Genomic DNA, 27,273 nt, shown 5'->3' on the forward strand with positions numbered 1-27,273 from the left:
TTGCATTGTGCAAGCGATTAAATTGTTATCGATAACATTTAGTTAGCAACTGAGTTAGCCCAGCTGTTTGCACCTTGATGCATATGTGTATGTATTGTATATGTATGCATGTGCGTGCGTGTATACATATGTGTGTGTGTGAATTTATTCATAGCGAGAAGAGGCAGAGGCCCCCCCAAAAAAAATAAGAAAGAAAAACCCAAAATTGTTCTTAATTTGATTTCTTTTTTTTATATAATTTTTTCACCATACGCACACACACATGGAAAGAGCCCTATAAAAAGTGAAAAGGTGAAATAGATAACCATTCGCCACTTAAAAGAAAAAGGAAAAACGGAACAAAGTGCGGAAGAAGAAAGACGAATCAAGAGTGAGTTTGTGTGTGTGCGTGTGAGTTGCGGGTGTGTGAATGAAAAACCCAGCTAACTGTAAAAAATATAACCAAAAATAAAACAAAAAAATAGTTTAAGCAAAAGAACTTAAGTCATTCGTCAAAGAGGGGGCGCAGAGGGAAGCCCAAGGGTATTGACTTCCATAGAAGCAAGAACTGTAATAGCAGAAAAGGGGGGGAGGGTAAGGACGACATTTATTATAAATTGTTGTTTGTTGTACTAATTTGCTTTCGTTTTCCTAGTCATGGCGGACACAGAGATGAAGGCGACGACGACGACGGCGGCGGCGATAGCACCATCAGCAGCAGGACCTGCAGTGGGAGCCACGGCCAGTAAAAAGAAATACAAAAATAAAAAGAAAATGGAAAAAACGAAACAACAGCAGCAGCAGCTCCAACAGAACCATAAGGTCGAGGTCAATGGACATAGAGAGATGGATAAAACTGAAGAGGAAGCAGAAGCAGATGGATCAATTGATGGCAAAAAATGTGTGAAAGATCTTAGTGAAATAAATGGCCTTATAAGCGAGCTGCATATTTGCAATGGGCATAAAGCAAAGTGCCCGAATCAACTGGAGGAGGCTGCTGCGGCGGTGGCAGTGGCCACACCCATGCCCCTGCCCCTCAATGGTCATAGCAATAATAATCACATATATAGCAACAACAACAACAATAGCATTAATAACAATAAACATAAAAATCAATGTTTGGTGGACAAAAGCAACAACAACAGCAATAGCAGCACCATTAAATTGAAATCATCCGAGAAGCTGGCGAGGAATGGCGGAACAAATCAGACCACAATCCTAGCCACAAGCACACTTACTGCCAACACACAAACAACAACAGCCACAACCACAAAGACAACGCCACTTGAAACGGGGAAAGATGCCATTCAGGCCTCCACCTCTGCGGAGGCAGCAAGCGAAACCCCAACAACAGCAGCAACAACAAACCCAGCATCAACATTAACAAGCACCACCAATGACTCGACCCAATTAATAGTTGTGGAATCGCCTCCTGCCATTTCAGCAGATGAAATCATCTACAAGGAATACGAAGCCGAATTTCAAATGCATGTACGTTTAGTGTATCATAAGGATCTTTTTCATTACGAAGCCCAGTTTGTTAACATACAATTTTCCTTTTTAGGACATTATGCGTCTGATTCAGGCGGAGCTCTCCGAGCCATATTCGATATATACATATCGTTATTTCATATATAATTGGCCAAAATTATGCTTCCTAGCCTCACATGAGAATCAATATGTCGGCGCCATAGTATGCAAACTTGATATGCATATGAACTGTCGAAGAGGTTATATTGCCATGTTGGCTGTACGTAAGGAATATCGTAAATTGAAAATAGGAACAACTCTCGTTACCAAGGCCATTGAGGTGAGTCGATAAAATCATTCTAAATGGTTTAGTTTATTTCCTTAACCTCTTCTTCTATCGTATTTAGGCAATGTTGGCGGATAATGCCGATGAGGTAGTTCTGGAAACGGAAATGCGAAACGAGCCAGCTTTGCGACTTTATGAAAATTTGGGATTCGTGCGTGATAAGCGATTATTTCGCTATTATCTCAATGGAGTGGATGCTCTACGTCTAAAACTCTGGTTCAGATGAGTGACACCTGAGCCCGATGTGGTTAATGAAATTGTTGTCTAGCCCGGATATAAAGAAAAAAAAAAAAAACAAATCCAAAACGAAGAGAGAGAGAGAGTTGAACTCTTTTTAGTTGAGGTGTGTTTGTGTTTTTGTATATGTATGTATGTTCGAGCGAGTGTATGTTCTGTGTTTAAAGTCCCCAAAAAGATAAATAGGAAAGTGAAGGAAAAGTGAATTGTCAAAGTTTTGTTCTTAAGTTTTGTGTAATTATTAATATTAGAACTAAACAAAAAAAAAAAAAAAACCCAATTATCCTAATTGTAAATTATGTTCAATTTTAAATCATTTTTTTTTTACCTAGGGCAAGAGAAGGAGTTCAAGAATCAAGTGAAAAGCAAAAGCAAACTAAGGAAAATCCCCGAAAATTAATCGACAAAACAAAAAATTATTAGTAAACCTCAAATTATGCAATTTTGTATGCAATACGTGATTTACATACAGCAAACAACATATATATAACTATATATATTATACATATATCTATATATGTACATAGATATATGATAAGCAAGCAATTAGTTATGTATGTATATTAAAACGGACATCTAAAACACAAGAATATATATTTAGTCTATAGATCCGAACTAACCGTGTACTACATTTGTATATACATATACATACATATATGTATATATAGCGTTATGTATACTTAACTGTATATGTCTTTTAAAAAATTGGTCTTGTATATGTACAATACACACACATATATACAAACATGTATGTTTATCACTTATAAACTGATCCAATTTGTGGCATCCAAAAAAAGAAATGGAAACAAAACATCGCAAGTTGTTAATGAAGCTGAAGACTTTTTTGCCTCCCTCCTCTTCCCATTACCTTGATCCTCTACCCATTACCCGCTTTCCAACTTTTTCCCTCTAACCACTAAACATGTAGACAAGCATTTGAGAACGAAAGTAAAACGGAATATCCTCAACCATCCATCTCCCAAAACCTCTCAAAAACTGAGAAACAAAAATGAATTGAATAAAAATTGAAGAATTATAAAAATTAAAACATATTATTTGTATTAATTAATTATATAGCAGAAAATTCTTCTATGGGCAAATCTTTGGGAAAGTGTTGTAAGCAAAACTTATTAATAAGTTGAGAGCTTCGATATTTCAACAAAATGGCCTTCAAGGATCGATGTTACGTACATATATCAAACATTTAAGCAACTCAGACTCTATTTCCACAATTTTTTCTGGAGAGTCCTTACGATTTGTGGCCTTATCTCTGCCATCAACTTGCAAAGTATATTCAAAAAAGTACTTTGGTTTTATTTATTAAAAAAACAAAACAAGTGTTGTCTACTTAACAATGAAATTAACCTCCGCTTCGATACTAGAACTTTTACTTAAAGTTAAACTTACACAATTAGATGAACAACAATTATTGGTAATAGTTAGCTAAACGGTCAAAATACATATATGCTAAAATCTATTCTAAGTATTTACACACAAGGCGAGCAAGCGGAAACTAAAGCCGATCGATCATCTAGATCGTCTGTTTTTGCTGCTTGTTGGCGCTGATGATGATGATGATGCAGCTGCTGCTGATGCTGAAGTTACGGAAGATGAAGAGCCTCGCATTTGTTTCAGTTCATTTCTTGTCGATGCTTTTATGTTCTGGACTTGCTGGCGTATTGAGGGGTTTTTATATGTCACTCCGGCTGGTGGCGTGGCAGTCGTCGACATGCCGTTCTCGAATAGATCACTGACCTCGACCATGCGAGGCTTGAAAAACATATTCGGTCTTATAATGGTCTTTTCGGGATGCTTAAATAGATTGAGTAAGCCCCAAATTGTTTCGGTTCCCTCCTTAACTGATGTATTCTCTACTTCGGATTCCAGAAGCCAGGCAGCATTCCTCACCTCGATACGCAAGCGTTCACACTCCTCTAGACTTACATTCTTGCTAACATTTAGCAATTGTTCCAGCGGATTTACTATATAGATGGCCGAATGATCGGGTTTGGCCAAAGATCTCGCCTCATTGAGCGATATGGCACGATTGTGGAAATCGAATTGGGAATAAAACTCAAAGAACTGCAATAGCAGTTCACTTAGTTTACTTGTGTTTCGGCTCTGGAAATTCAAACGTTCCAAATCTCGAACAAATGTGCAATTAATACCATCTTCGGTGACACGAAAATCATCGGCATCGGCAGCTTTGACAAGAGAACCAATTGAGGGCAATATCGGTTGTCTCAATTGCTGCAGAAAAAATATCACTAGACAGGATAAAGAAAAATTACTGATCCAACGACCTGGTGAGGGATTCGTTAGGCCACAACTCTGGGCCCAGCGACGTATGGTGAAGGTTAGAGGTCGCACACGAGTATCCAGTTCACCGAACATATAAAGCAACTCCGACATATAGAAACCAGAGCTGAAAAAATGAATCCGAAATAAACCATAAATTATGAGTCATAAGTGTGAGGGATGGATGGGGCAGGACTAAAGAAAACTGACCACCATTACACCGGATATGAGTGCAACGCGCGGCGTTTTAACCATTATCATTTCTAAGACCTGATTCAGTTAAAATTTTCTGATTCACCTGTTTTATGGAGAGACAGAGAGAGCACCAAAGCAATGGAGAGGATTTTCCCCTTTTCATGTTTGGTATTTGGCAATCATGAAGCATTGTACTATCTTATCTTATCAAAGCTTTTGGTATGCCTTTTAGGCCTTCTCACTATCTTATCTTTCTCTCTTTTCTCCCTTTTACACTCATTGTTCTGTTTTCTAGATGTTGTCATCGGCAAGTGTAAGCTGGCACATATTTTTCTGGGCAGGCAAAACGATTTCACCAAACGAACTTAACGGAGCTCTAAACGGTTCGAAAAATTCATATATCTAATTTTTTTTTTTTCTATTTTTCCTATTATCATCTTTCCATTTTTTGTTTTTAACAAAAAAAAAAAAGGTGAATAGATTGTGTTTTTTACAACAAATTGAAATATTAAGTTTTGTGAAGAAAATGTACATTATTTTTTTATGTTTTATGTTGCAATTGTTATATTCCCGCATGTGTGTGTGGTGTATGTGCGTGTATGTTGTATTAATCATCTATCCAAAGCCAAAGTTTTCGATAAGAATATTTGCTAAACAAAATGCTGATAAGATGGCCCCAGCCAATGGAGTCTCATAAAAGCCTTCAAATGATTAATAACTGGGTCTAAAAAGCACCAACTAAATGTGTGACTCAATTAAAAAGAGAGGAAAAAAAATGAACAAGTCGCGTTTTTAAGCAAGGCTCCTTTAAGGAAGCATTTCGAAAGTTATCTTACGTTTGGGAATCAAAATATATAGCAGATCCTGATAAATGTTGTAAACGTTGTTTATCTCCTCCCCTCAAAATGGGTGTGGTGAAAAGGGCCCATTGCATTTTCCACTTCACAAGAATTTCAATGATTCATTCATAAACAAAGAATATTATTGAACTATTTTCGATTCTTATTTTTTTGAACCTTTTTTTGTTTTCTAGCCTCGATTAAAAAATGGGCATTGGCTATGGCACCGCCGACGAGGAGCTGGAGAAGCAAATCGGCTGTGTAAAGTACACATTATTCTGTTTCAATATTGTGGCATGGATGATATCGACGGCTCTGTTCGCTCTATCTGTTTGGCTGCGGGCCGAACCCGGTTTCAATGATTGGCTACGGATTCTGGAAGCTCAGTCGTTCTATATTGGCGTTTACATTTTGATTGGCATCAGTATTATCTTGATGGCGGTTACATTTTTGGGCTGTCTAAGTGCCTTGATGGAGAACACATTGGCTCTATTTGTATTCATTGGAACTCAAGTGTTTGGCTTCGTGGCCATTGTGGCGGGATCGGCCATATTGCTGCAATATAGCACAATGAATTCCAGTCTGCAGCCCTTGTTGAATGTGTCATTGCGTCGCTTTGTCTCCACATCAGAGTACACATATTCCAATGCTGTGCTTACCATGATTCAAGAGAATATTGGTTGCTGTGGTGCAAGCGGTCCATGGGATTATTTGGATCTGCATCAACCGTTGCCAAGCTCCTGCCGGGACACCGTCAGTGGAAATGCCTTCTTCAACGGATGTGTTGATGAGCTCACTTGGTTCTTTGAGGGCAAATCCTCCTGGATTGTTGCCCTAGCCATGACATTGGGCCTTTTGAACGTTATCTGCGGGGTAATGAGTTTCGTGCTGGCCCAGGCAGTTAAAAAGGAGGAGGAACAGGCCAGCAATTATCGCCGTTAATGATCCAGGAGGACCAAGTTGAGACCATTGTGTGGAGCCATCTTTTTTTGTAACATTAACATTAGCTAAGTTAGATATGTAGAACGACCAAACGACACTTTTAAGTAATTCCAAAGCGAACAATCAATAAAAATCATCAAAAATAAAACTGACCCTACTCTTGGGCCAGATTTAAACAAAAAAAAAATATAATTCTATTGACGTATTACATTCTATATATTCTTGATCAACCATATCGTCTGTCTATACAGAATACGCTTGATACTCAATCCTTAAAAAAGGATTTTCTGTTTGACTTTTTGAAAATATTTAAATTTGTTCACTAACGACGACTGGGACGACTTTTTGGAAATAAAATGTGAAAAATTTAATAAGGCAGAAGAGACTGGAAATTTCCCCATAGCATTATTGAACTCGGGTCAAATCTTAATGAAAATAATATTAGGCACTAAGCCAGCACATGGTCTAGAATCGGTGACGTAAACGTAATCCTATACTATAATTTGACTACTTATTCATATCATGGAAGCAGAATTTAGAATTTGGCTATGATAGACCGATGTAGGAAAAACGTTTCGTTGATTGATTGTACTCACAGATTACTCATTGATAAGTCAACCTCCAGATTCAAATGCTCATGATGGTATTTGATAATGGGAACTCTGGCCTGCAGAATCCGACGAACGTGACAGACACCAGGTAGAAACAAATGCAATAGATCGCCAATCACTTCCATTTGTCGCTGTGTTTGCGAGCGGCCATTGCTCAGATTCTCTTTCAGGTGATATATTAAACGAGAGGGTTCAGTTCGCTGATTATTTTTGGCTCCCCTTTCCTTATCGAAGCGCAGGATCAAATCCAGATCGCAGCCCATTTTGCCAAAACCATTAACTGATGAACCGAATGGCACTGCCTGGGCTGAGGGAAACATGCCAGAAATGGCCTGCTGGATTTGCAAGGCAGCCAGAAACCGCATCCGCACTCCTAAATCATTCAGTTGGGAATTTTGATGGAGTTCAACGATTTGACGGTCAATATTCTCTGCTTTCTTAAGCAGGGAAAGTAAATTCTCTTGTCCTATGGGTCTACAACCATCAATGCTCAATAGCCCTGGATGAGGCATGGTGGAGGAGGATAAGTTATCCTTCTTTTTGCCCGTTGACGCTCTGAACCATAGGAATGGCGAGCGTACTGGTGTCCCACTCATTTCATCACTGACTCCGCCAGCATCAATCGCCGCTGAGGCCTCCTCTTCTCGAGCATATTCCAAAAGAATATAGTTGAGCTCATCATCATGTCGCAGGCAGTAGTGATGTGCATTTACGATACTTCCAAAGCGACTGCAGTAGTTATACAATTCTGGATAGGAACGCTCTGAGCTGACTTGCACCAATATGGAGCATTTGGCCTGCTGCTGCCGGTTGTCTATGAAGTCCTCGTAGTTGCATTTAGTTTCTTAAAAATTTAATCAATCTTTACTTCATGGATACAGGTTTCAAATCGGTAGCTTAAAACTCACCTGGCAATGTGCCGGTTGCTGATGTGCTGCTCGATCTCAATTTCAAGCCAAATTTACGCCCTGGGTGAAGGTTCTGCAGACGTCGCATCAAGCAAATCATGTTCGGCTATGTGTTATCTTATAAGCCTGCCAATAGTGTTCATATAACATTCAAATTTTCATAAAGTGTTTTAACAATTTATCCATTTACCTCAGGCAACTGGTTCATTACGGGCAGGCAGTGTTGCTCAATTGAATTTCCAGCTGACAGGTGATTCTAGTTCCGATAATTAATCGCCAGTAAGCGCCGATAACAGTAAATTTTTCGCCTACAATCGATAACTTATCGATGCAGTCCTCAGGCCTTAGCAATTCGAATGAGGCCTTAGCACTGCGGCGCTGATTATCGAACAATTATGAACAAATTTAGGTAGTGTATCGCGAAGGAGGTTTGACTTTTTTAAACATTTTAGCTCTTATTATTAATATGTGCATATGAATACACCAATGTATATTTTGTTGATTTTGCATAAAAAGAAAACTACCAGCTAATTACATATGTATGTTTTTAACATTTTCTGTTTCTTGGGATTCTAATTGGTTTTTTCCAACGACTCTTAACTTTAGTTTTCGAATAGGTAAGCAATTAATAACCATTCTGAAATTGTTTAAATAATTTTTTATTAACAAATAACAAGGTATGAATCATAATTCAGATGTAACAATAAACTTGAGGACTATCTATTTACATTGAAACCAAGGTTCTAACAGTCCAGATATAACTACTTCATAGAAGGTTACCTTTCTACTCTGGATCACAGCAAAGACATACTGTGCCCCCGGTGCTTTTTGCAGGGGTAGTCGTAGGGCCATTAATTGCAAAACTGGTGAATCCGATGTAGCTCCTCGGGCTTGAAACTGAGAAAAGAGCACAAAGCCCTGTACTCCGCGATAGATAAAAACGCGTATACGGCAACAACCCTCCACAAAGGCGAGAAGAGTCTCATCCTTTATTCGCAATGCACACAATTGACGAGTCTGCCGATCAGCTGCCAGAGATTGGAAAAGCGAACCGTTGGCATAATGCAATTGAATATGAGCAGGCGGAGCTGTCGATGGTGTAGCCGGAGGCAAAGACTCGGCTGAGAGCAATGTTAACCGGGCATAGAGCAAACGTGGGCGCTGGGATGGTCCCACATGCATGCGGATGGTTTGAATGGGCCGCCAATAGCCGTTGGCAAGTTGGTAAGTTTCCTGCCTAGTACTGGCAGATGTAGATATGTCATCGCCATCATATTTATTGGCCTTTATTTCGTGCTGTAATTCTCGTAGTCGTTGAATTACATCGTGCAATTGTTTGGTATTATCCAAAGTATGATTATTATTTGCCATGAGGAGCACATCGATCAGCGTTTGTTCCAGAAGCATAATCTCATTTTCCCTTCCTTCAACACCCTCCTTCATCGTTTTGTATAATTCCTGTAGTACATTCCATATCAGCTGTGAACTGCGGGCAGCTAAAACTCTGGCCGGGCTATCTGGCAAATGCAAAGTTTCGGTGGGCAATTCCCTATGAAATCCCTCCAAATCATGCATTAAATGTAGAAAGTCTTCAATTAGATAATTGTCATATAAATCGCTTTCGGGTATCATTAATTGGGTAATATTGATTTCGGTCTGTAAACGGAATATTAGATTTTTCAACAAACGTTGATGTAATCGCCCAATACTGTCAGCTTTATCATCTTTGGCATCCAAACGAGATTTGAAATCACTTTCAATTTTGGGTCTATGCAAATATCTAAAGGCCTGCTGATATTGCGGCTCGTCATACCGATCCCTAAGATCTTCCATTGTTTGTACAGGTAGATCGAAGGGTTCCAGTTCCATTTCGTTTTCGGTACGCCAACTTTGCAATCGATTTAGTCCTGTACAATTCCAATTGTCCTCGTGCTCATCATCCTCTAACTCATAGCTGGTCATGAAGGTAAATTGCTCATCGGTGGATTGTATGACTTTTACATCATCAATGGGACCACTTTGAAAGGCACCATTATGATGAAATCTTGTACCATTCCATTTGTAAATTCTCGTCCAGCATCCGAGCTCATTAATCATTAGATAATATTCCTTTTGCTTTGGCTTCTCCACGGCAAATACTCGACGTATTGATGATTGATTTTTAGCTTGTCTCAAACTAAAACTACGCTTAAGATTTTTCAGTTGATAGGGCAGATTCAGGAAATCAAACATCTGATTAAACTGCGAACATAATTTTGTAGCTTGGCGACGATAAAGATTATGGGGAGTTTGTTTGACCCTCAAATCTTTAACCCTCCAATTTCCAGAAATAATCTGTTGTGGTCTGCCCTGTGACCAGAGACTGTTCACAAACCAGTTGGTGAAATTGAATGTATTGATGATGTAGTCGCTCTTCAAATCCGGTATGTGCAACCTTCCCAGATACAATGGCGATTGTATATTAAGTTCTCTTTCATTCAGAGTGGCAACATTGCTTAAATTAAGATTAGAATTCCCATTAACAGCTGCTAATGTTTCTAGAGAGTTAGAAACATGGAGCAAGGGCAGTATTAAAGGTGTCTCCACACGTTGTTCTTTGGGAGAATCGATCTGGGAAAAAAAATCAGAAGTAAAGCTTTACTTTTTACTCCCTGAACACATTACATTATTCGGGTCTTACCATTAGAGTATTTTCGTATTCCTCCTGTAAATATCTTTCGTTGACCAAACCTTCGACCTTCATTTCACCATCTAAATATAGATCGTCAATATCCAAATTCTCACTGAAATTTTGTGCCTTATTTAGGGTGACCACTTTCGATAGATCCACGTCATTCAAATGATTCACTCTGAGAGCATTGTTATCCAAAGAACCAGTGAGAAAAGTTAAAGCAACTGTTGAATAAAAAATATAGACCCTGACTTTTGATTAAAAAAATTTCACTTTCACTTACCATCGCTCTGCCAGTCTTGATCCACTCTGATCGTATCCTTTAGCCAGTCGGTTACATTGCAGCCGTTCAGCAGTTGTCCGGGTAAAATGAAACGCTCTGCATAGAGTTGATCCATCTGGATTGGAGCTTTAAATGAAATGGGTGCATCTATGATAATCTTATCATTGTGACTATCTAAGAAAATCATATCTTTCAGCAATTTGCCTACGGGAAAATGATTAATCTCATCTATGTTTGCTCCTTCAATTATATCAACGCGTCCTGTGAAAACTTGATGACTTTCTAATTTTATATTATCTTGATTTTTATATATCAATCGATCGAAGAAGTTTCCAAGTGGCAGATGACTTTGATTTCCAAAATGACCCAAAACAATAAGTTCGTCAGTTGTGATGTGCCGGGAATGCCAAATTCCTTTCAGTACAAATGAATCTAGTGTATTATTCCAGACTAAGAACTTTTCCAATTCCTGAGGATTCTCATGGTTTAGGTTACCCTTTATATGCAAATCCAAAGCATATAGATTGCCATCTAATTGAACATTGCCAGTAATATTTAAGGGATTTTTCGTTTGAGCCAACTGATCAAAGGGAATGCCGTTTAAAGCCTCAATTTGAAGATTTTCCACAACTTTTGTTGGTGAAGTGAAACTCTTCGGACCCTTTATAACTATTTCTTCATTTTCACGACGATAGACAATGTCATCCAGAATTTCGGGCAACAAGATTCCGTTAAAGCTTCCTTCAATATTTAAATTCTTGACCAAAATCGGTTGTTTTCTGCACAGCCAACGGGTTTTTAACTCATTTGGGCGATCTAACCATACGACTTCACGCTCCAATTGCGACCAGTCCAGATTGTTGAGTTTCGAGTGGATTTGTATGTCGCCACTTACAAGCATCTTCTCCACTTTTAACTGTCCATAGAGCACAAGTAGAGGCAACTCATCCAATTGTTGATTCAGGAACTTTAGCAAGTAATCAGCGTTGACTCCTTGAAGGTTTTCGGTGTTTAGTCCCTGAGGTAGTATTAATTCTTGAACGTAGATATCATCGGCATTATGGTAACCATTTAGCAAGCCCTCTCCTGTAATATCATAACCAACATCGGCCTGTTTAACATCCAGTAAATCAAATTTAGCACTTTCAGTATAATAGTCTTCGTTAAGTGTCTGATAGTCTTTTGTCAAAAATAGGTTATTCAATTTGGATATAACTTTCAAATCATCAAATTCGGGATTTACTGTAAAGTTTAGATTCATTTGGTTTGAGTTTATAGGTTGATCTATGAATATGGCTTCATTCAAAAGTCGATCCAGTTGAACACCATCATAGGTTTTGTTTTCCGCTAATCTCAATTGATAAAAGTAAACGTGGGCATTGAGATGAGTTAAATTTCTTAGTGTCTGTTCTGTATTTTTTGTTACAAAATCATCCAGTGGTATCTCACTCAATCTACCATCTTCGACATGTGAATCTATTGGTAAATCCAGTTGCTCGGTTTCCTTCAAACTTGGTATGGTTAACACATGGTTATGATCATCTGGACGCTGCACCAAATCCCCAAAGAACGAATCGAAATTTTCGTTATCTAATGATTCTCTGATATAGACTGGTCCCTGGACAATTAACTCATTAAAATAGCAGGCAGAATCAATTTGATGGCTTTCTCCTAATGTGGGATTCAAGGGAATTTCATCATTTCCTTGAGCTCTGCCTTTCACTTCCATTTCTTCAGAGACCTCGAGTTGGGTGAATGATATCGTGCCGGGCCAATCTTGATCATCACTAAGGGTAATGGCGTCTAAGGGATTGATGTCATTAATAGTTCCTGAAGTATCCATTGAGTTGACAGCTTCAAGTGAAAATCAATTATTATTTTCTTTTTTTACAATTTCATTTAGTTTCTTTCTTACATAATGTTTGGGTAAACTCCTTGGGGGCTTGTATTATGGTAGTGCTATTACCCTGAGACCACAGATAATCATCGGGGAAGCTCAACTCATTCAGGAACGTAAGATGCAATGAATCCTCAAATACAATGGGCTTGAATATGGAATATTGTCAGAGATATAATAATAAACAATCAGCATTCTTTATACTTTACCCCTTCAACCTCCAGTTCATCTAGTTTTACCGGTTGATCTCTCCATACCACATCTTGAGCAATGAACTGTTGCCATGACTGACCATTAATAAATTCAAATTCCAAATTATTGTCCAAGACCAAATACTCCTTTTTTTCCATTTCCATGCCCCTGAATATTTCCAACAATTCCAAGTTCTCAACACTAAGAGAACCTTGGGAAAATTGTAAAGTTGCATTTTGTATATAAAAGTTTTCTTGATTTAATTGCTTAAGGAACAATTCCTCAACTTCCACAGCATCAAAGTCCAAGGATTCATAATGAAATCGAAATAGATCAACAGGAATTTGTCGTTTGCTACGTTTCGGTTGTTGATCAACAATTTCACGCTCAAAAGCTTTGATGTCCTCCAAAAGATGAAGCAAATTCAATTTGCTATCCTCTTGCGGAGACCAGGGCATTTCATTCACGAAAATCTCTCCTATTTGGGCATTGCCATCATTCATGACTTCAGGAGCAAAGATTTCGTCAAAAGTCTCATCGTTTTCGGTTGAGGGCAAAAGAAGTTTCTGGCTTAGTTCTTGCAAGTCGTCCTCTTCCTTGACCCATCTCTGCATGAATTCATATATTTCTTGGATATCGTGCAATTCTGAATTTCTGGGCAGTAGCTCAGTTTGCAAATGAAATACACCAGTTGGAGCTGGATTTTGTCGTGGCACCAATAACAATTGTTGTCCCATGAAAAGTGCTCCCCTGAGACCCTCTATACGCCTGTCATCTATAATACACTGAAGACCATAACTAATGTGGTTCATCACATGACAGGGCGGTGGCATACTCGCCTCGAATGCCTCACCGTTCCATATAACCAAATCGATAACAACCAAGAAGTGAGGATCAAAATTCACATGATGCTGGATGAGCAACAAAAGGTCATCCCGATAACTACGTATTGGAAGCGGTAAATAGGATTCGACTAAACCGAAATTCTGACCCAAAATTGTGCGCGGTAGGAATTTTCCTTGATTGTAGTACACAATCTTGGGAAGTGTCCCGCCCAGGGCTAAATAACTCCGTCCGCCCATTTGAAAGCTAGTTATATCAATCAAATTCTCTGCCTCAATTTCTTCACTAAAACGAAAATTAAGAAAGTCATTTCCCAAATTGTGCAGATAAATAAGAACCTCATTAGAGTGACCTAGAGCTAAGCATAAGTCACGACCTGTATCCAGAAGGCTCATTGCTGTAATATCTTTTCTCATTTGCATGTGCTGAATGATTCCAAATTCTTGGGTTTCCAAGTCAATACTAAATATATCTAACGATTGATTATGATTTGTGATAAGATAAGTTCCTCTATCCACTGTAAATAAACGAAACCTTTCAATTTCATATCCCATGGGCCAAAGCCAAAAACTTTTTAAACCACCCTCCTCGCCCTCCAGTCTAAGCCAAATTATATTCTTCTCACTTGCAATCAAAAGAAACCGATCAAAACTTTCCATAGTATGAATAGATTCGGGCAATTGCACTATCTGTAAGATCGTAAAATCCTCTCGATATATTACCATATCGTTAATTCGTCTACCCAGGATATAGTTACTGCCATTGTGTTTCAATTGTAGATATTGTATTATACCCAATTCCAAATTGATATTGAGATTTTCTTCTATGCCTTTTAGAATTAGCATTTCACGAGTTCTTCTTTTCGATAGTTCAAGAAGTTGCAATTTCTCCAAATCGAGTTCCATATGAAATGTAGAGTCAACAACATTAGGTTGATCCTTTTGATCCGGAATTGCTTCTAGACTGCCTCCTAGCATTTCGTCTTGACTACTGCCAACATGGCCAATGGATGCGTTATTAACTTGCTGGGACTTGACATGGGCCTCAAGTTCTTCTACCTCTTTGGTATTACCTTGGGTGGCCACCGCTTGTTGGATTTCTTGGCGCCAGGCAGCAGCTGATCGTAAATTCGCAGCATTGACTGTTACCTTAGACCCATGAGAGCCTGACGCTGGACTATGCTTAGTCCATCCTGGTTGAACTATGACGCCTTCCTGTGGGCAGAAAAATAAGTTTGCTTCCTATTTTATCGGTCGGCGTGTAACTTACCCGTTCAGTTTCACCTTCCTCGAGAGCTGCATTCAGTTCGCTTCTTAATTTTGCTATCTCCTTTAGCTGCTGGGCTGTGGGCGTGACTGAGCGGCATATAATATTCGGAAAGCATCCATACAGAAGTATTATCACTACTAAAAATAGTAGTCGCTTTGGCATATTCTCTCTTAATACTATCCAATTTTTTTAAATTCAAAAACAAAAAAAGTGCAACACGTGAAACGAGACAACAGAAACTTGATTTACCGTTCCAATTTTTTAAATTTCATTTTCAAGTTGTATGTTAATTAGCAGACTCAAAAATGTGTAGTAACGGTCTATGTTATCGAGCAGACTCAAAAACGAACAAAAGCACTTTATCCCTGTATTTAAGCCACTATTTTCCGTGGACTCCCACTATTTGATGCAGTATTTTAACAGATGAAAAGAGATATGTTAAAAAGCAAAAGTCTGTTAAAGAGCGAAGTCTGTTTATTGTTTGTTTTTTTTTGTCGAAATATTAATAAACTATTATTAATAAAAAATAATAAAAATCGAACGCCAAGCGTACAGGTTCCACAACAAGAGCGGTATTCTTTTCTTCTGTGAATTTGTATACGTGTGTGTTTTTTGTGTGTGTGTGCGAGTGTAAACAGAAGTGACGTTTGTAGCTATAAAAAAAAGGCAAAAGAAAATAGAAAAAAGTTGAAGTTTGTTTCGCCTTCACTCCCCCCTTCCATTTCTCGTTTAATCTGTGTCCAAATTTTTTGTGTCAAAATTGGCAACTGCTTTTTGGCCAAAAACAATAAGCAGCCATCCAACACACCCAAAAAAGAATTGCATGCATTTCCAATAAGAATTGAAGTTAATTTGTTGCTGCTGCTGCCGCTGCTGCAGCAGCAAAAGAGCGGCGAAGCACAGGCAGACGCAGGTGAGTTGTACAATTCGTCTTTTTTCTTCTATGATTTTTTTTTTTATTAGTTTCAGACAAGACAAACTTTCTTTTACGTTAGTATGTGTGTGTGTGCGTGTACATGAGTTACTGTATATGTGTGTGAGGCAAGTTTGGACAAAAAAAGAGTGATTTTTTTAACAAATTAACGAACGCCGTTCATTTCTCTAATAAGAAAGAAAACCAAGCAGCAATATATAAGCACATACATACATACATACATAAATATAACTTTAATTTTTTTCTTTGCTGCAATTTCTTCTTGTTGATGATGTTGTTGGCATTAATAAAATTAACTACGCTTGCTTGCGTTTAACAGCGTTCATCAGTCAAATTTATTTTCATCATTATCATCATCATTCAAAGTTTCTCATTTCATATTCGCATTTTAGTTTTGCCGACCATGCCCTGCCCTTACTAATCATCCCACCACCCACGCACCCTTCACCCCATGTTACCACCACCCTCACCACTTTTTCCTTCCCTTTACTTGTCCTGTCAGCTGCTGTGTTGTTGTTGTAACCTTGTCTTTTACATCTCTCTCTCTCTCTCTCCCTCTCTCTGACAAAAACTACCCACTTTTCACCTCTTCTTAGTCACTCTCCTCTATGGCTCTGTCTTTCCAGCTCTACCTATCTCGCTCTATCTATCTTTATTATTGTGTAGGTCTGCGCTTGCGCGTTGCCACTTTTGAGGGCAGACGACACCTTGCATGTAGTGTTGCCATCTAGTTGTTCTCATTCCCATTCTAGTTGGAGTTTTTTTTTTTAAGTTATTTATTTTTGCTGCCTACACACGCACAGATATATTTTTATATACATACATATATGTATGTTTGTACGTACAGACAACAACCATTTACATAAATTGTTTGCGTTTTTTATATCATTGTTTTCATATGCTTTCATATTTAAATCAAAAGCTCATGGAGCAGAAAGTCATCATGTTAATTAGAATTAGCGGGCGAGGTGAGAGGACAAATGCCATCATCGGAAGGGGTTTGGCATTCAACAGAGGCAGAAACAGAGAGAGAGAGAGAGAGTAATATATTGAGGCAATGGCTCATGGACAAAGAGACACGCGACAGATGATTAATCCTTTTAAAGTCCAGGGATGCATTGGAGACCCTATGGACACCTTGTTATTATAGAGGGATATGTACATATTTTGCTACAGAGTATCTTTAAGTCAATACGTGGCTTATAATTGAGACCTATCCACAGGTCTGTGCCAGTTTCGCTTGCTCTAAGTAAATGTTTTGTCTTTTTGCTGGTTTTTCAATTATCTGTTCAAGTGTTTTGATGTTTTTTTTTTATTTTCTTTTTGTTGTTTCTCACACAATATTCATATACATATGTATGTACATGTGTATTGTTTTGCTTTTTATTTGCATTATTTTATGATATTTGGCGGCCTTCATTAAAAGCCGCAAAAAATACGTTTGTATCTACATACATTCATATGTATGTCAAAAAAATAAAAACATGATCAAATTATAATATCCCCACGGCAACAGTGCTGCCAGATGTTTTGCTGATGTATACTTAATATATATTTTATAATATATTTGCTTTTTTGTAAAAGATTATTATACACAAACATGTTAAAATTGGCTAAATCTATAATATTAAATATCCCTCAAACACAGAACTCTTACAGCAGGAGATCAATCTGAAAGAGAATGTCCAATTTACAGAGCTCCTATTAGATGTATTACAGAAATTGGATAAAACTCCATTATTCTCAACTAAAGCAATCAATCTTTTCACAGGAAAAGAAGCACCATGATTTTTGCTTGTTCCTGCATCTTTTCCGGTTCCCCACTCCTATGTTGTACATACAAATATCTGTACATATGTATGTGTGTATATATTTTCATACCCTACCCTACCTTATTATGCTGTAGTCCAGTCTCAACTCTTGTAATGTAAGAAATAAAAAATCGGTTATATAAAATAATACAAAATATGAACAGACAATAGGATACTAATACACATATGTATATGTATGTATGTATCTATGTTTGCATGTACATACTTTCATTCATACAAAAATTTTGGTATGATGAGATGGCAATCTAAATCCAACTTCACCGTGTGCCAATTCCTTGTATCTCGAATCTCTTGCTACGTGTCGGAATGAATATGCTCTTTTGATTGTTGTTGCCGCCGCCGCCGTCGACTCTGCCGCTACCTTTAACTATTGTTTTGCAATCGTTCAACACTCCAATTGCATTGCGATTTTGTGCCACATTTGTATACCCTATCTTCGTCTCGCCATGATAATCGAAATCATTTTTTTTCTTTTTGCAAATTATCAGACAAAACGTTTCTTTCTTTCTTTTTTTTTTTTTTTTGGCCCCTTTCGAATATTGCGGGTTAACTTGTAGATTATATAACTTTCCATAAGCTGGCTCACATTTTTTGGTCTTCATTTTGCATTTGCTGTATCTGTTTGTGTGGATTTTTGTTGTGTCTGTGTAATTTAAAGCTCTTTTTTTTTACTTACTAATATATAAATGAGAGCTTAATGTTTAAAAAATAAATGCAAAAGAGCAACAATTTAACAACCGAGCAGTTGGTGGAAAAAAGAAACTTATACATACTAATTGAATCAAATAGGAAATAAAGTCAAAGACACAGTGAACAAATGTTTTCATGGACTTTGATAGAAGAGGTTCGCAAATGTAATCATTATGGTAATGTAAGGAATAAATCATTAAAAGAATCTCTATGGAATTTATACTATTAATAGTAAAACTTAACATTTTTAATTGGTAATAGTTCATGCCATACAAATTTACACAACGAATTTGTATACCAAAATTTCAGATTGTCTGATGCAAAACAAGTTCTGATAAAAAAATTAAAACGGACTCATGTCAGGACATTTAAAAGTCTATCAATCTTAAAATAATTCTAATTAAAATCCACCGAGATATCTCCTTTTTTCAAAATGTAAAATAAAATATTTTCGATTTATATTTTGATTCTAGACTAGAAAGGGCTCTTAAGATCTACTTGACTTGAAAAAGATTCATTTGCCACGATAGAAAACATAGAATATAGTATATATGTATGTAGCTACATGTGTATGTGGGCAATGCAATTGAGTTTCATAATTTTCATTTTCCGATTGTATTTTTGTCTAGTTTTATTGAAAGTGTTGTAATTTCACGTGTGTGTGTGTGTTTAGCTCATTTCCACATATGTAGTTTGTTCCGCCCCCTTACATATATGTATGTTATACATATCTCCACCCACCCACTTTTCCACTCTCTCGTTTTCCGCTCTTGTCTGTCTGTCTGTCTATCTGCAATTTGGGGCGATAAAGTTTCATTGTTTTGTTTTTTTTGTACTAAAAAAGAAACTTGAAATGAAAACAAAGCGTGCGCCGTGCTGATTGACCGAATCGACAAGCCGCCAGCCATAGCTATCACATCTTGGTCTTGCGCGCTTCTCCTACTCTTTTTTACTCTTCTATTTTGTGTATTTCAACTTTATCAATGCACACGGCCCTATCAGAGAGTGGAAGCACACACACTGCTCTCAATAAGTATTCGAGGCGCACATCAAGTAGTTGTGATTTCCTATTCGTCTTACTAATATGTAACTTAAAAATGCATTTACAGAATGTTTCTAATTGCATTTCACAATTAGGCAAAATTGTCTTTAATGTGTGTGTGTGGTGATGGGTGACGTCAATCAGTCGTGACTCACGCGTTCACCTCTCTCTGTACAGGAGGGCAAACAGTTTTGGCTTAAATTACATTGTGTGTGCAAAACTAAGCTAACCGGGCTCAGAGACTGTCGACCAGTGGCCAATTTTTGGCTTTCAACGAGGCCCTATGGATGCCACACCCGAATAGATTTGCTCATTATGCACATTTTGAAAGATATATTTGGTTTGGTTTGACACATAGTTGGTTCTTATGATCATCGTCCCAGAAAATATATGTTTAAAACACGTATCAAGTGATTCAACCTTGCAGTGGGGCAGTGTGTGCCTTACGTGTGTGTGAGTCAAATCTCCAAAACGCGCGTGTAAATGATGCACTATTCATCTTAATATAAATAAAGTGAATTCAACATAAGAAAGAACCAGCAGAGAAAGTGCCACAAGCAGACGGGAAGTGGTGAAGAAAAGTGAGAAAGAGGAGGAGGCTTAACCACTGGACAGTATCAGTAGCAGCAGGTTTCTGACTAATCCAAAAGCGGCTAGGAACCAACCGCACCATTCCAAACAACCAGATGGACGGCAATGCACATACACTCACACAGACTGACAATGTGTATATATGTATATATTTTTTTGTTAAAAATAAGCACAAACCGCCAACCAAACACGAAAAAAAACAAAAAACAAATTCGAACCAAACCACATAACGTTATTTTAGGCCTGTTCCCGTTTTCGATTAATCCGTTTGTTGTGTATTTGTTAAAGTTGAAAGATGTGTTTTCTGACTTCTAAAAAGTTCTTGACTTTCAGAATAAAAATCTCCATGAATCTATCTTTAGGTGTTATTGGAACTATATATGTAACTGTAACCGTATATTATCCGATTGGTGGGAAATAAACCTTCAATGGCAATGTAAAGTTAATTATGAATTAAACTTATTAAAATGGCTCAAAGCCCCTTTGCCAGTGTGTTTGTAATGAAACCATTAGGCAACTAACCAACCAACCAAACAACCAACCTGCCATCCAGCCATCCATCCAACCCCAGTTTAGTTTGCTTTACCTTTTTTGATACCACGTAATTTTTGAGTCTTTGAGAGAAGAGCAAAACCTGGGCAATGAAAAAAGAAAATTCTAATACTTTTTCATATTTAAGTGGTTACACATTGTTCCTCATAAAACTCTTGGACTTTGTATAAGAAGCGTTTCATTATTATGTGATTATATGTATCTTATGTATCAAAATTAGCTTTGTCTAATATGGCCAACTTAGTTGTAGTTTAATGGGTAAAATGGTTTTGTATGTATATAAATAGCGTGCGGGGCTAGCTAGAAAAACCTTTTATGAATGAATCAGACTGGAAATAGTGCATACTCTTGGATTTTATCTATGTGCATGCAACTTACATATACATATACATATGCACAAACTGCAGGTGTGTGTATGTGTTTGTGTAAAAAGTATCTGCACTTGTAGACACAAAAATATACGAGTGTTGTTTCTGAAGATTCATTTGACATTTGCTTAATTTCTGTTCAACCAAATCAAAATTCTTTGCACTATGGGAAAAAGAATCCAATGTTTTCCACTATGTATTAAATATGAAAGTTATTTTATATTAAAGACAGCTGATTTAGTGCTGTAGCGAAATATTGTTGGCAACCTTTTGTATGAAAAACAAAACAAAAAAAGTTGATTTTGAAAAAAAAAAAACCTCAAGGTAAGGTCATCAAAAACTAAACAATTTTGCTTGTGTTCTGTGGAGTATTTCTTTAGTATAGCCACAAGTATTGGCAAAGTTTAATTAAAAGAATACATGCATTTTGCAGGTGAAAACGATTTAGGGCCAACAAGCAAAAGCAATTAAAACTTAAGTTTTACATATAAGACAATTTGATATTCGTAGAAGAATATTAATCTTCCTTTTTGTATACCTAGAAAAGTAGTCGTCGCTGGTTTTCATGTTTTAAATTGTGTTTTTGTTACTCCTAAGAATTCAATATGTATTTATTTATGCAGCCCATTAAGCCTAAAAGTAGGCAATTAGTAAATTTTTTTTTTCGCAATTTACATTCCAGAGCTCTGTAAAGCGGCTGTTAATTTTAACAGATGTGAATTTGTTATCCACTTTATGGAGGGAATAATTGTTTGAAGGTTCAAGTGGCCTTTAAATTACCGCCCAAGTTGAGCAAACTTACACTTAACTTAAGGTTTTTCTTATGTACTTGTAGCTCATAGCAACAAAATTTTTATAGATTAAAAAGTAATGTTCAATAAGGCAGTTAAATCTCGAGTACATTAAAAAAACTCGGACACTAATTCAAGCCATAAATAATTAAATGAAATAGATAATTACAAACGAGCCTTTCGCAATGAACTAAACACTATATGAAAACAGATATAAATATTTTGAATTTTCGTACAAATAAATAAGCAGTTTAAATCGTTCATAGATAGAAGAGAAGAGAACTTTTAAAATCTACAGCATTCAAATTGATCTCTGATGCAACTTTAGTTTGTTGGTTATATTTAATTTAGCCTTGGCTTTTATCGATTTATAACTGTTGCCTTTGCTTGCCAAGATTGTAAATATATTTCACTATCAATGATAATCTTTTATTATGCCTGGATTTCAGCATAATATGAACGAACAAATACTACATGTATTTATCTACACACATGTACATATATAAATATGTATATTCAAGTATGGAAAGCTCCACTCCCATTTCCATTCCTATTCCTACTTTTGTCATAGGGTTTTCTTAAGTAATCCGCTTTTACTTAACTAGTTAGCTAAGACATTTATGAATTCCACTTGTGGACATCGTCCAAAGGCCCCAGCACCAGCTGATACTTTCAGTATACATGTTATATATATAGCTAACGTTTCGGCTGATAAAGATCAGGCAGCTTGCAACCGGATGGGCTGTAAATTGCCAAGTCGTTCTGGCCGGCTGGCTGACGAATGGATGGTGGCCTAGTGATTACCTTTGAGAAACTCTATCGAAATTATTATCGTAATCGCAATCAGTTAAAATCGCTTCAGACGTAAGAGTGAGTGTGAGGTAAAAACAGCTTTTTATTTTGTGTTTGTGAATCCGTGTGTGTGTGTGTGTGTGTGTGTGGTCTTAAAATATATAATAATTAACGATAGGCAAACAAAAAGAATTAAATTCTTAACCTTAACTGATTAGGGTTCTGGTGGGATTCGATTTATTCGCCATTTGTGGTCATAACCTTGATCATGCCCGGAAATACCTCAGCCTGAATGGGTCCATAGTCCACACGCTCACCATCGACCGTAAGAATGCCCTGTTTGCCACTCGGTTCAATGCGAAAAGCTTCCACAGCCACCACCTGTATATAGGGATCATCATTGGTCTCGGGTAAATGAGTGCCACTGTTCATGCTGAGCAGAAAATTAAGTAACTGCGGTCGACCGACCCCCGCCCGTATAATGACCAAATAGATTAGGCCATCGTTGAGTCGTGAGTCGGGGGCAAAGAAGCAATCGGATGCCAAATGTGTGGTGTATGCGGCATGAACCATTACGAAATCCCCATCCTCTGATATCCAGCCATCTGCTGAAGGTAGAGGCAACTGTAGTCCCGGCATCGTGCCAGTGGGCACTAGTTCAGCGAACTCCGCATTGGCATCTTCGATCTTTTGGGCCACACTCAAACGGCTGCGATTCGAGCGAGTACTTTGTCCTCCCACCGAGTAGTAGGCAGTTCGTCGTGATACTGCCGAATGCCAACTATCGGCATGCTGACGATAAATTGATCGGTTTAAGGACATGACATCGGAAAACTCATCGTCATCGGCTTTCCTGGCGATCGTTTCATTATCAGCAGCAGTAGCAGCATCATCATCATCGGGGATATCCTTAAATTCGGGCGAATTAATGGGCAGCGAGAGACGTTGCGATCCTAATCGATTGGATTCATCGATTTGTTGTTGCGTTATCGGCGACGATGTTTCCCCTCGTAGCTCGACGTTTTGTGTGCTTGGTGCTGGTGGATCTGCTTCAGTTGATGATTTAGTTTCAGTTGACTTTCCCTCTGTTTTGGCCAATTTGTAATATAGTTTGCCCTTGTAACTTCTCAATGTGATTAATCGTCTGATGGCCCACAATGTAAACCGTTGGGCACCAATCGAACGCAAGCGTTCGCTTTCGATATCGATATCAGCAATCAAGCCCCAGCCGACCGACAAAAACGAATACATCACGTAATGCTTGTCCCGCCGTGACAATTCCACACGAACCACATCCATGGGCGTAGACTTGCCGGCCACACAGGTTAGAGTAGCATGCAAAATGGGCTTTGGTTCGTACGGCTCGTTGCAATGATGAGCCACACTCTTGGCCAGACCATTTCCAGAGCCGCAGGGTATTATGCCCAATGGCAATTCGCGACACACTCGCCGCCAGTCCATGCGCTCCATTAGACCATTGAGCACCTCATAGAAGAGGCCATCGCCGGAGGCAACCACAATGCCGGAATAGCGTTCGAGCAGATTTTTGTTGGTCCTCACAAATTCCTGAGCATAATTCGGATGTGTTGTGATCTGCAAGTCGTATTGAGCCTCCGCTTCGCGCAACAGTGGTGCCACCTGTTTCTGAAACAGTTCGCGTCCCTTGCCCGATCCCGACTTTGGATTAAGCAAGATTAGCAGCTGTTTCTCTCCACTATTCCCACTCCGTTGCAATTTATGCTGACGTATTGTGTGATGCCAAAGTTCGGCTGTGCGCAAATTTTCGGCAAAGTCATTGCTTGAGCGAAAACGCAAAATGCGTAATGTCTGAACACGACGCAATGGCTTTTCCTTCTTCAGGTACGCGTAGATGTACAAAAAGGCGCTGTTATCCTTGCCCGTTCCCCCCGCTTGTGGCTGGTGCTGCTCATCCTCCGGTTCGGGGACATTGGCGTTGGGATTCTTGCACGAGCTTAAACCGCCGCGGGCTCGTTTCTTCAGACGTGAACCATATCGGGAGCCGATAATATCATCAATACGAATCAACTGTTCATTAATGTGATCATCCTGTTCGGTCTGGCGACGCAAATAGACACCTTCCGGACATAGTTTCACCTGGATGCGTATGCTTTGTTTGCGTCGATTATTTTCCACAAAGAAGATTTCGCTAAGCTCCTGCGAAGGTTGATCCTGTGACTGTGACTGTGCCTGTGTTGATTCCATATCCTTGCCAATTGGTTGGGGCAAAACAGTTGTGACTGTAGCTTTACCTGTTGCCTGATTGCTACTTGTTGTACTGGCCGTCATAACGAACGAACAAACAAACACACAAAGCACACACACTAATTCGACTTCGAATTCGAACTAGTTTTCGTTTCTCGTTTGCAAATTTTCCACGACCTTGTCTTTCTCTTTGATGTGTTACTTTTTTATTTTTTTAACTTGTTGGTGTGCAATCCAAATATTTAATAAATTCAAACAAAACAAAATAAAACAAAAAAAAAAAAGCTAAAACAAGTTTTAATGGGCGCCCACGGTCCGCAGTGCTTTTTTTGTATGTATTTGTTTGTTTTTTTCTTCCCTTTTTTTTTTTTGTGTCTTCTTTCTTTCTTTGGCTGGGGGTCTTCTCTCCTTTGTTATTGTTGTTCGTTATGGTTATTTATTTACTTTTATTGCAGTTAATTGTATTGCATGCGACTCGCTTGACTCGACATTTCGTACTGAGACGAGCGACCAGCTAAAGTGAACTAACCTTATTTTCAATCGAGATTTGACTGGCTGATACACACACACACCCACACCCACACATATGCACTTACACCGACGGCAAAAGCACAATCGTGTGTTAGTGTCGAAATCTAATCAACACGTATCGTATCGATGATATATTATAGTCAGGCTCTTCATATCTTTGTCGGTCGTTTGGTCGGTGGTCTATTTCGTTAGCTCTTTGACTTGTTAAGTTCATTTTCAAAAATTTTCCTTGATTTTGCAAATTTTTTTTTGATACATATACATATGTACATATATATTATTAATATAGGGGGGTACACCTGCACACATACATACATACATACATACTTACATTTGACTTTGAACTGAAACTGTAGCATAGTAGTCCAAAGGGGTATACCTGGGAATAATCGTCACGGATGAAATGTTGCGCAAATTGATATCCCGTGTAGAGAGCCTAATGTTAGCAAAATATACATATGAAATACATGGAGAGAGCAAATATACATATATATATACATATATCAAATTAATTGATCTAACAACTTGATAAACTTAGGAAATACATTTTAAGGTTTTAACCTTTTTAAATATTTTAGTATTTTAAATTTAGTTTTGAATAATTAGGATTATATTTTTCATATTATAAAAATAAAAATTCCAAATAATAATATTTTACTTTCAAAAATTGGGAGAAAATAAATTTTTCGTTATTTTATATAAAAGGCTGTCAAAAAGAAATAATATTAAAATCGTTAAAATGTAGGTATGTAACAAGCAGGAAGTACATACATATATGTATATATTTTTGATCACCATCAACAGTCGAGTCGATTCGTGCGTCTGTCCGTCCGTGTGAGCAACTAGATAGCGGATACTATAAATGCTAGACCCACCAAATTTAGTATATAGACTCGTGTGGTATGTACTAAGATGGAGTTTATTTCAATTTTTTGGCACGCCCACTTTCGCATCCTAAAATTAAATAAGTAAATAAATAAATTCACCAAGATTGAAAATATCGCAGTTGGCATATTGATTTTGTATTGTAATATCTATGAATTGTATTAAAATCGGACTGAAAATATCCAAGTTATGCGTATTTAAACGTCTTTTATTAGGTGGGCCAAAAGGGCGGAGTTCGTCGTTGGGTGGTGGCGCCGTGTAAGGGTGAGCAAAATAATTTAATACAGACACATTTGGTCGTATAAATTTAAAACAGTTGTTTCACTTGGTGCATTGTACTCCAATATTGGTGAGACCAGTTACCACTTATTTCGTATGTACATATAGAATAATAAGATCATTTCGTAATATAGAAAACATTCGACGGATTAAAAAGTGCTATAACTTTAGAATATTCAATTGTAGAGTACACCTTATTTGAAAACAATTTCTTTAACAATGAGGCCTGTATTCGTTTTTGATTCCAAATTAATTGATATTGCAATATTCTTTTGCTGTTTTGTTTCCAACTAAAATGTCAGTGCTTATTTCGCTTTGAAATCGTTATTAACTTATTAAACTTTCTAATTTCAAAACTTAAACAAATAAAATTTTCAAAACGCTTTACACATCAAAACAGATTAGAATTTATATATTTTTCAAGACTCATTACAAATAAACGACCCATTGACAGGGTATTACGACAACTTAACATAAATCTGCAACTCAATTTACTTAGTGCTTTCTCTTTCCATCAAGCTTATGTGTCTTTCCCTGTCTCTCTCTTTTCGTCTTCATTCATGGGTTCATTTATTAATGGATAGCGGGTCCTAGGTACAAACCGACGACAGGTCATCCATCATGGATGGGTGGTTCAGATTTGGGTTTCCTACGTATGCGACGATGTCTATCCGTCTGTACATGGGATTTTCGTGAATCATACAATGCCATGTCAGTCGGAATAGATTCGTCGAAATTATGTAGGTGTAAACGGCTCACTATGGATGGCTGATGATGGTTATC

At 37.7% G+C, this 27,273-nt stretch overlaps 6 protein-coding genes across 15 annotated transcripts in view; 3 read left to right on the plus strand and 3 right to left on the minus strand.

Moving 5' to 3' along the window:
- Positions 1–109: 109 nt before the first annotated feature.
- On the plus strand, positions 110–2,428 carry Naa30A (N(alpha)-acetyltransferase 30 A). Of its 3 annotated transcripts, none has more exons than XM_068285236.1 (5): positions 110–370; positions 635–1,470; positions 1,544–1,789; positions 1,857–2,138; positions 2,365–2,428. In XM_068285236.1, exons 2-4 carry the CDS (start codon positions 637–639, stop codon positions 2,019–2,021), a joined length of 1,245 nt encoding a protein of 414 aa, XP_068141337.1. In that variant the 5' UTR covers positions 110–370; positions 635–636; the 3' UTR covers positions 2,022–2,138; positions 2,365–2,428. The 3 variants fall into 3 exon arrangements, with proteins under 3 accessions (XP_068141337.1, XP_068141335.1, XP_068141336.1); XM_068285234.1 differs by having other exon boundaries at positions 112–573; XM_068285235.1 differs by having other exon boundaries at positions 112–573; positions 1,857–2,428.
- Positions 2,429–3,325: 897 nt separating this feature from the next.
- Positions 3,326–8,075, minus strand: MTPAP (mitochondrial poly(A) polymerase). Its single transcript, XM_068285250.1, has 4 exons — positions 8,016–8,075; positions 7,826–7,951; positions 6,903–7,761; positions 3,326–4,457 (listed from the first exon to the last, which is right to left on the minus strand). The coding sequence occupies exons 2-4, from the start codon at positions 7,923–7,925 to the stop codon at positions 3,560–3,562; spliced, it is 1,857 nt and encodes a 618-aa protein (XP_068141351.1). The 5' UTR covers positions 7,926–7,951; positions 8,016–8,075; the 3' UTR covers positions 3,326–3,559.
- Tsp2A (tetraspanin 2A) lies at positions 4,822–6,421 on the plus strand. Of its 3 annotated transcripts, none has more exons than XM_068285251.1 (2): positions 4,822–4,908; positions 5,559–6,421. In XM_068285251.1, the coding sequence occupies exon 2, from the start codon at positions 5,572–5,574 to the stop codon at positions 6,304–6,306; it is 735 nt and encodes a 244-aa protein (XP_068141352.1). In that variant the 5' UTR covers positions 4,822–4,908; positions 5,559–5,571; the 3' UTR covers positions 6,307–6,421. The 3 variants fall into 3 exon arrangements, with proteins under 3 accessions (XP_068141352.1, XP_068141353.1, XP_068141354.1); XM_068285252.1 differs by having other exon boundaries at positions 4,882–4,997; XM_068285253.1 differs by lacking the exon at positions 4,822–4,908 and adding an exon at positions 5,382–5,398.
- Positions 8,076–8,467: 392 nt separating the features above from the next.
- On the minus strand, positions 8,468–15,236 carry fs(1)N (female sterile (1) Nasrat). The gene is made up of 6 exons (XM_068285074.1): positions 14,981–15,236; positions 12,886–14,925; positions 12,695–12,824; positions 10,780–12,633; positions 10,506–10,720; positions 8,468–10,435 (listed from the first exon to the last, which is right to left on the minus strand). Exons 1-6 carry the CDS (start codon positions 15,140–15,142, stop codon positions 8,546–8,548), a joined length of 6,291 nt encoding a protein of 2,096 aa, XP_068141175.1. The 5' UTR covers positions 15,143–15,236; the 3' UTR covers positions 8,468–8,545.
- A 183-nt stretch (positions 15,237–15,419) lies between these two features.
- The window catches only part of Evi5 (ecotropic viral integration site 5), a 31,468-nt gene continuing 19,614 nt past the window's right edge, over positions 15,420–27,273 (plus strand). For 5 of the 6 annotated variants that reach the window (XR_011031846.1, XR_011031847.1, XR_011031848.1 and 2 more), the window contains exon 1: positions 15,420–15,893. The gene's annotated coding sequence lies outside the window, so the exon portion shown is untranslated. The remainder of the gene's footprint in view (positions 15,894–27,273) is intronic. The other variant, XM_068285159.1, reaches the window with a different exon arrangement.
- On the minus strand, positions 22,652–25,308 carry Sk1 (Sphingosine kinase 1). The gene has a single exon (XM_068285097.1). It carries the CDS (start codon positions 24,877–24,879, stop codon positions 22,810–22,812), a length of 2,070 nt encoding a protein of 689 aa, XP_068141198.1. The 5' UTR covers positions 24,880–25,308; the 3' UTR covers positions 22,652–22,809.

This window comes from Drosophila tropicalis, unplaced genomic scaffold (assembly GCF_018151085.1).
Source record: "Drosophila tropicalis isolate 14030-0801.00 unplaced genomic scaffold, ASM1815108v1 contig_4, whole genome shotgun sequence".
Taxonomy (NCBI): Eukaryota; Metazoa; Arthropoda; class Insecta; order Diptera; family Drosophilidae; genus Drosophila; species Drosophila tropicalis.

Coding starts and splice junctions, on each gene's coding strand:
- Naa30A (XM_068285236.1), top strand. CDS start 637: ATGGCGGACACAGAGATGAAGGCGACGACGACGACGGCGGCGGCGATA. Junction 1,471..1,543: donor AAGCCGAATTTCAAATGCAT/GTACGTTTAGTG, acceptor TTTCCTTTTTAG/GACATTATGCGTCTGATTCA. Junction 1,790..1,856: donor TCGTTACCAAGGCCATTGAG/GTGAGTCGATAA, acceptor TATCGTATTTAG/GCAATGTTGGCGGATAATGC.
- Sk1 (XM_068285097.1), bottom strand. CDS start 24,879: ATGACGGCCAGTACAACAAGTAGCAATCAGGCAACAGGTAAAGCTACA.
- Tsp2A (XM_068285251.1), top strand. CDS start 5,572: ATGGGCATTGGCTATGGCACCGCCGACGAGGAGCTGGAGAAGCAAATC.
- MTPAP (XM_068285250.1), bottom strand. CDS start 7,925: ATGATTTGCTTGATGCGACGTCTGCAGAACCTTCACCCAGGGCGTAAA. Junction 7,762..7,825: donor AGCAACCGGCACATTGCCAG/GTGAGTTTTAAG, acceptor TAAATTTTTAAG/AAACTAAATGCAACTACGAG. Junction 4,458..6,902: donor GACTTATCAATGAGTAATCT/GTGAGTACAATC, acceptor TCATTTTTTCAG/CTCTGGTTTCTATATGTCGG.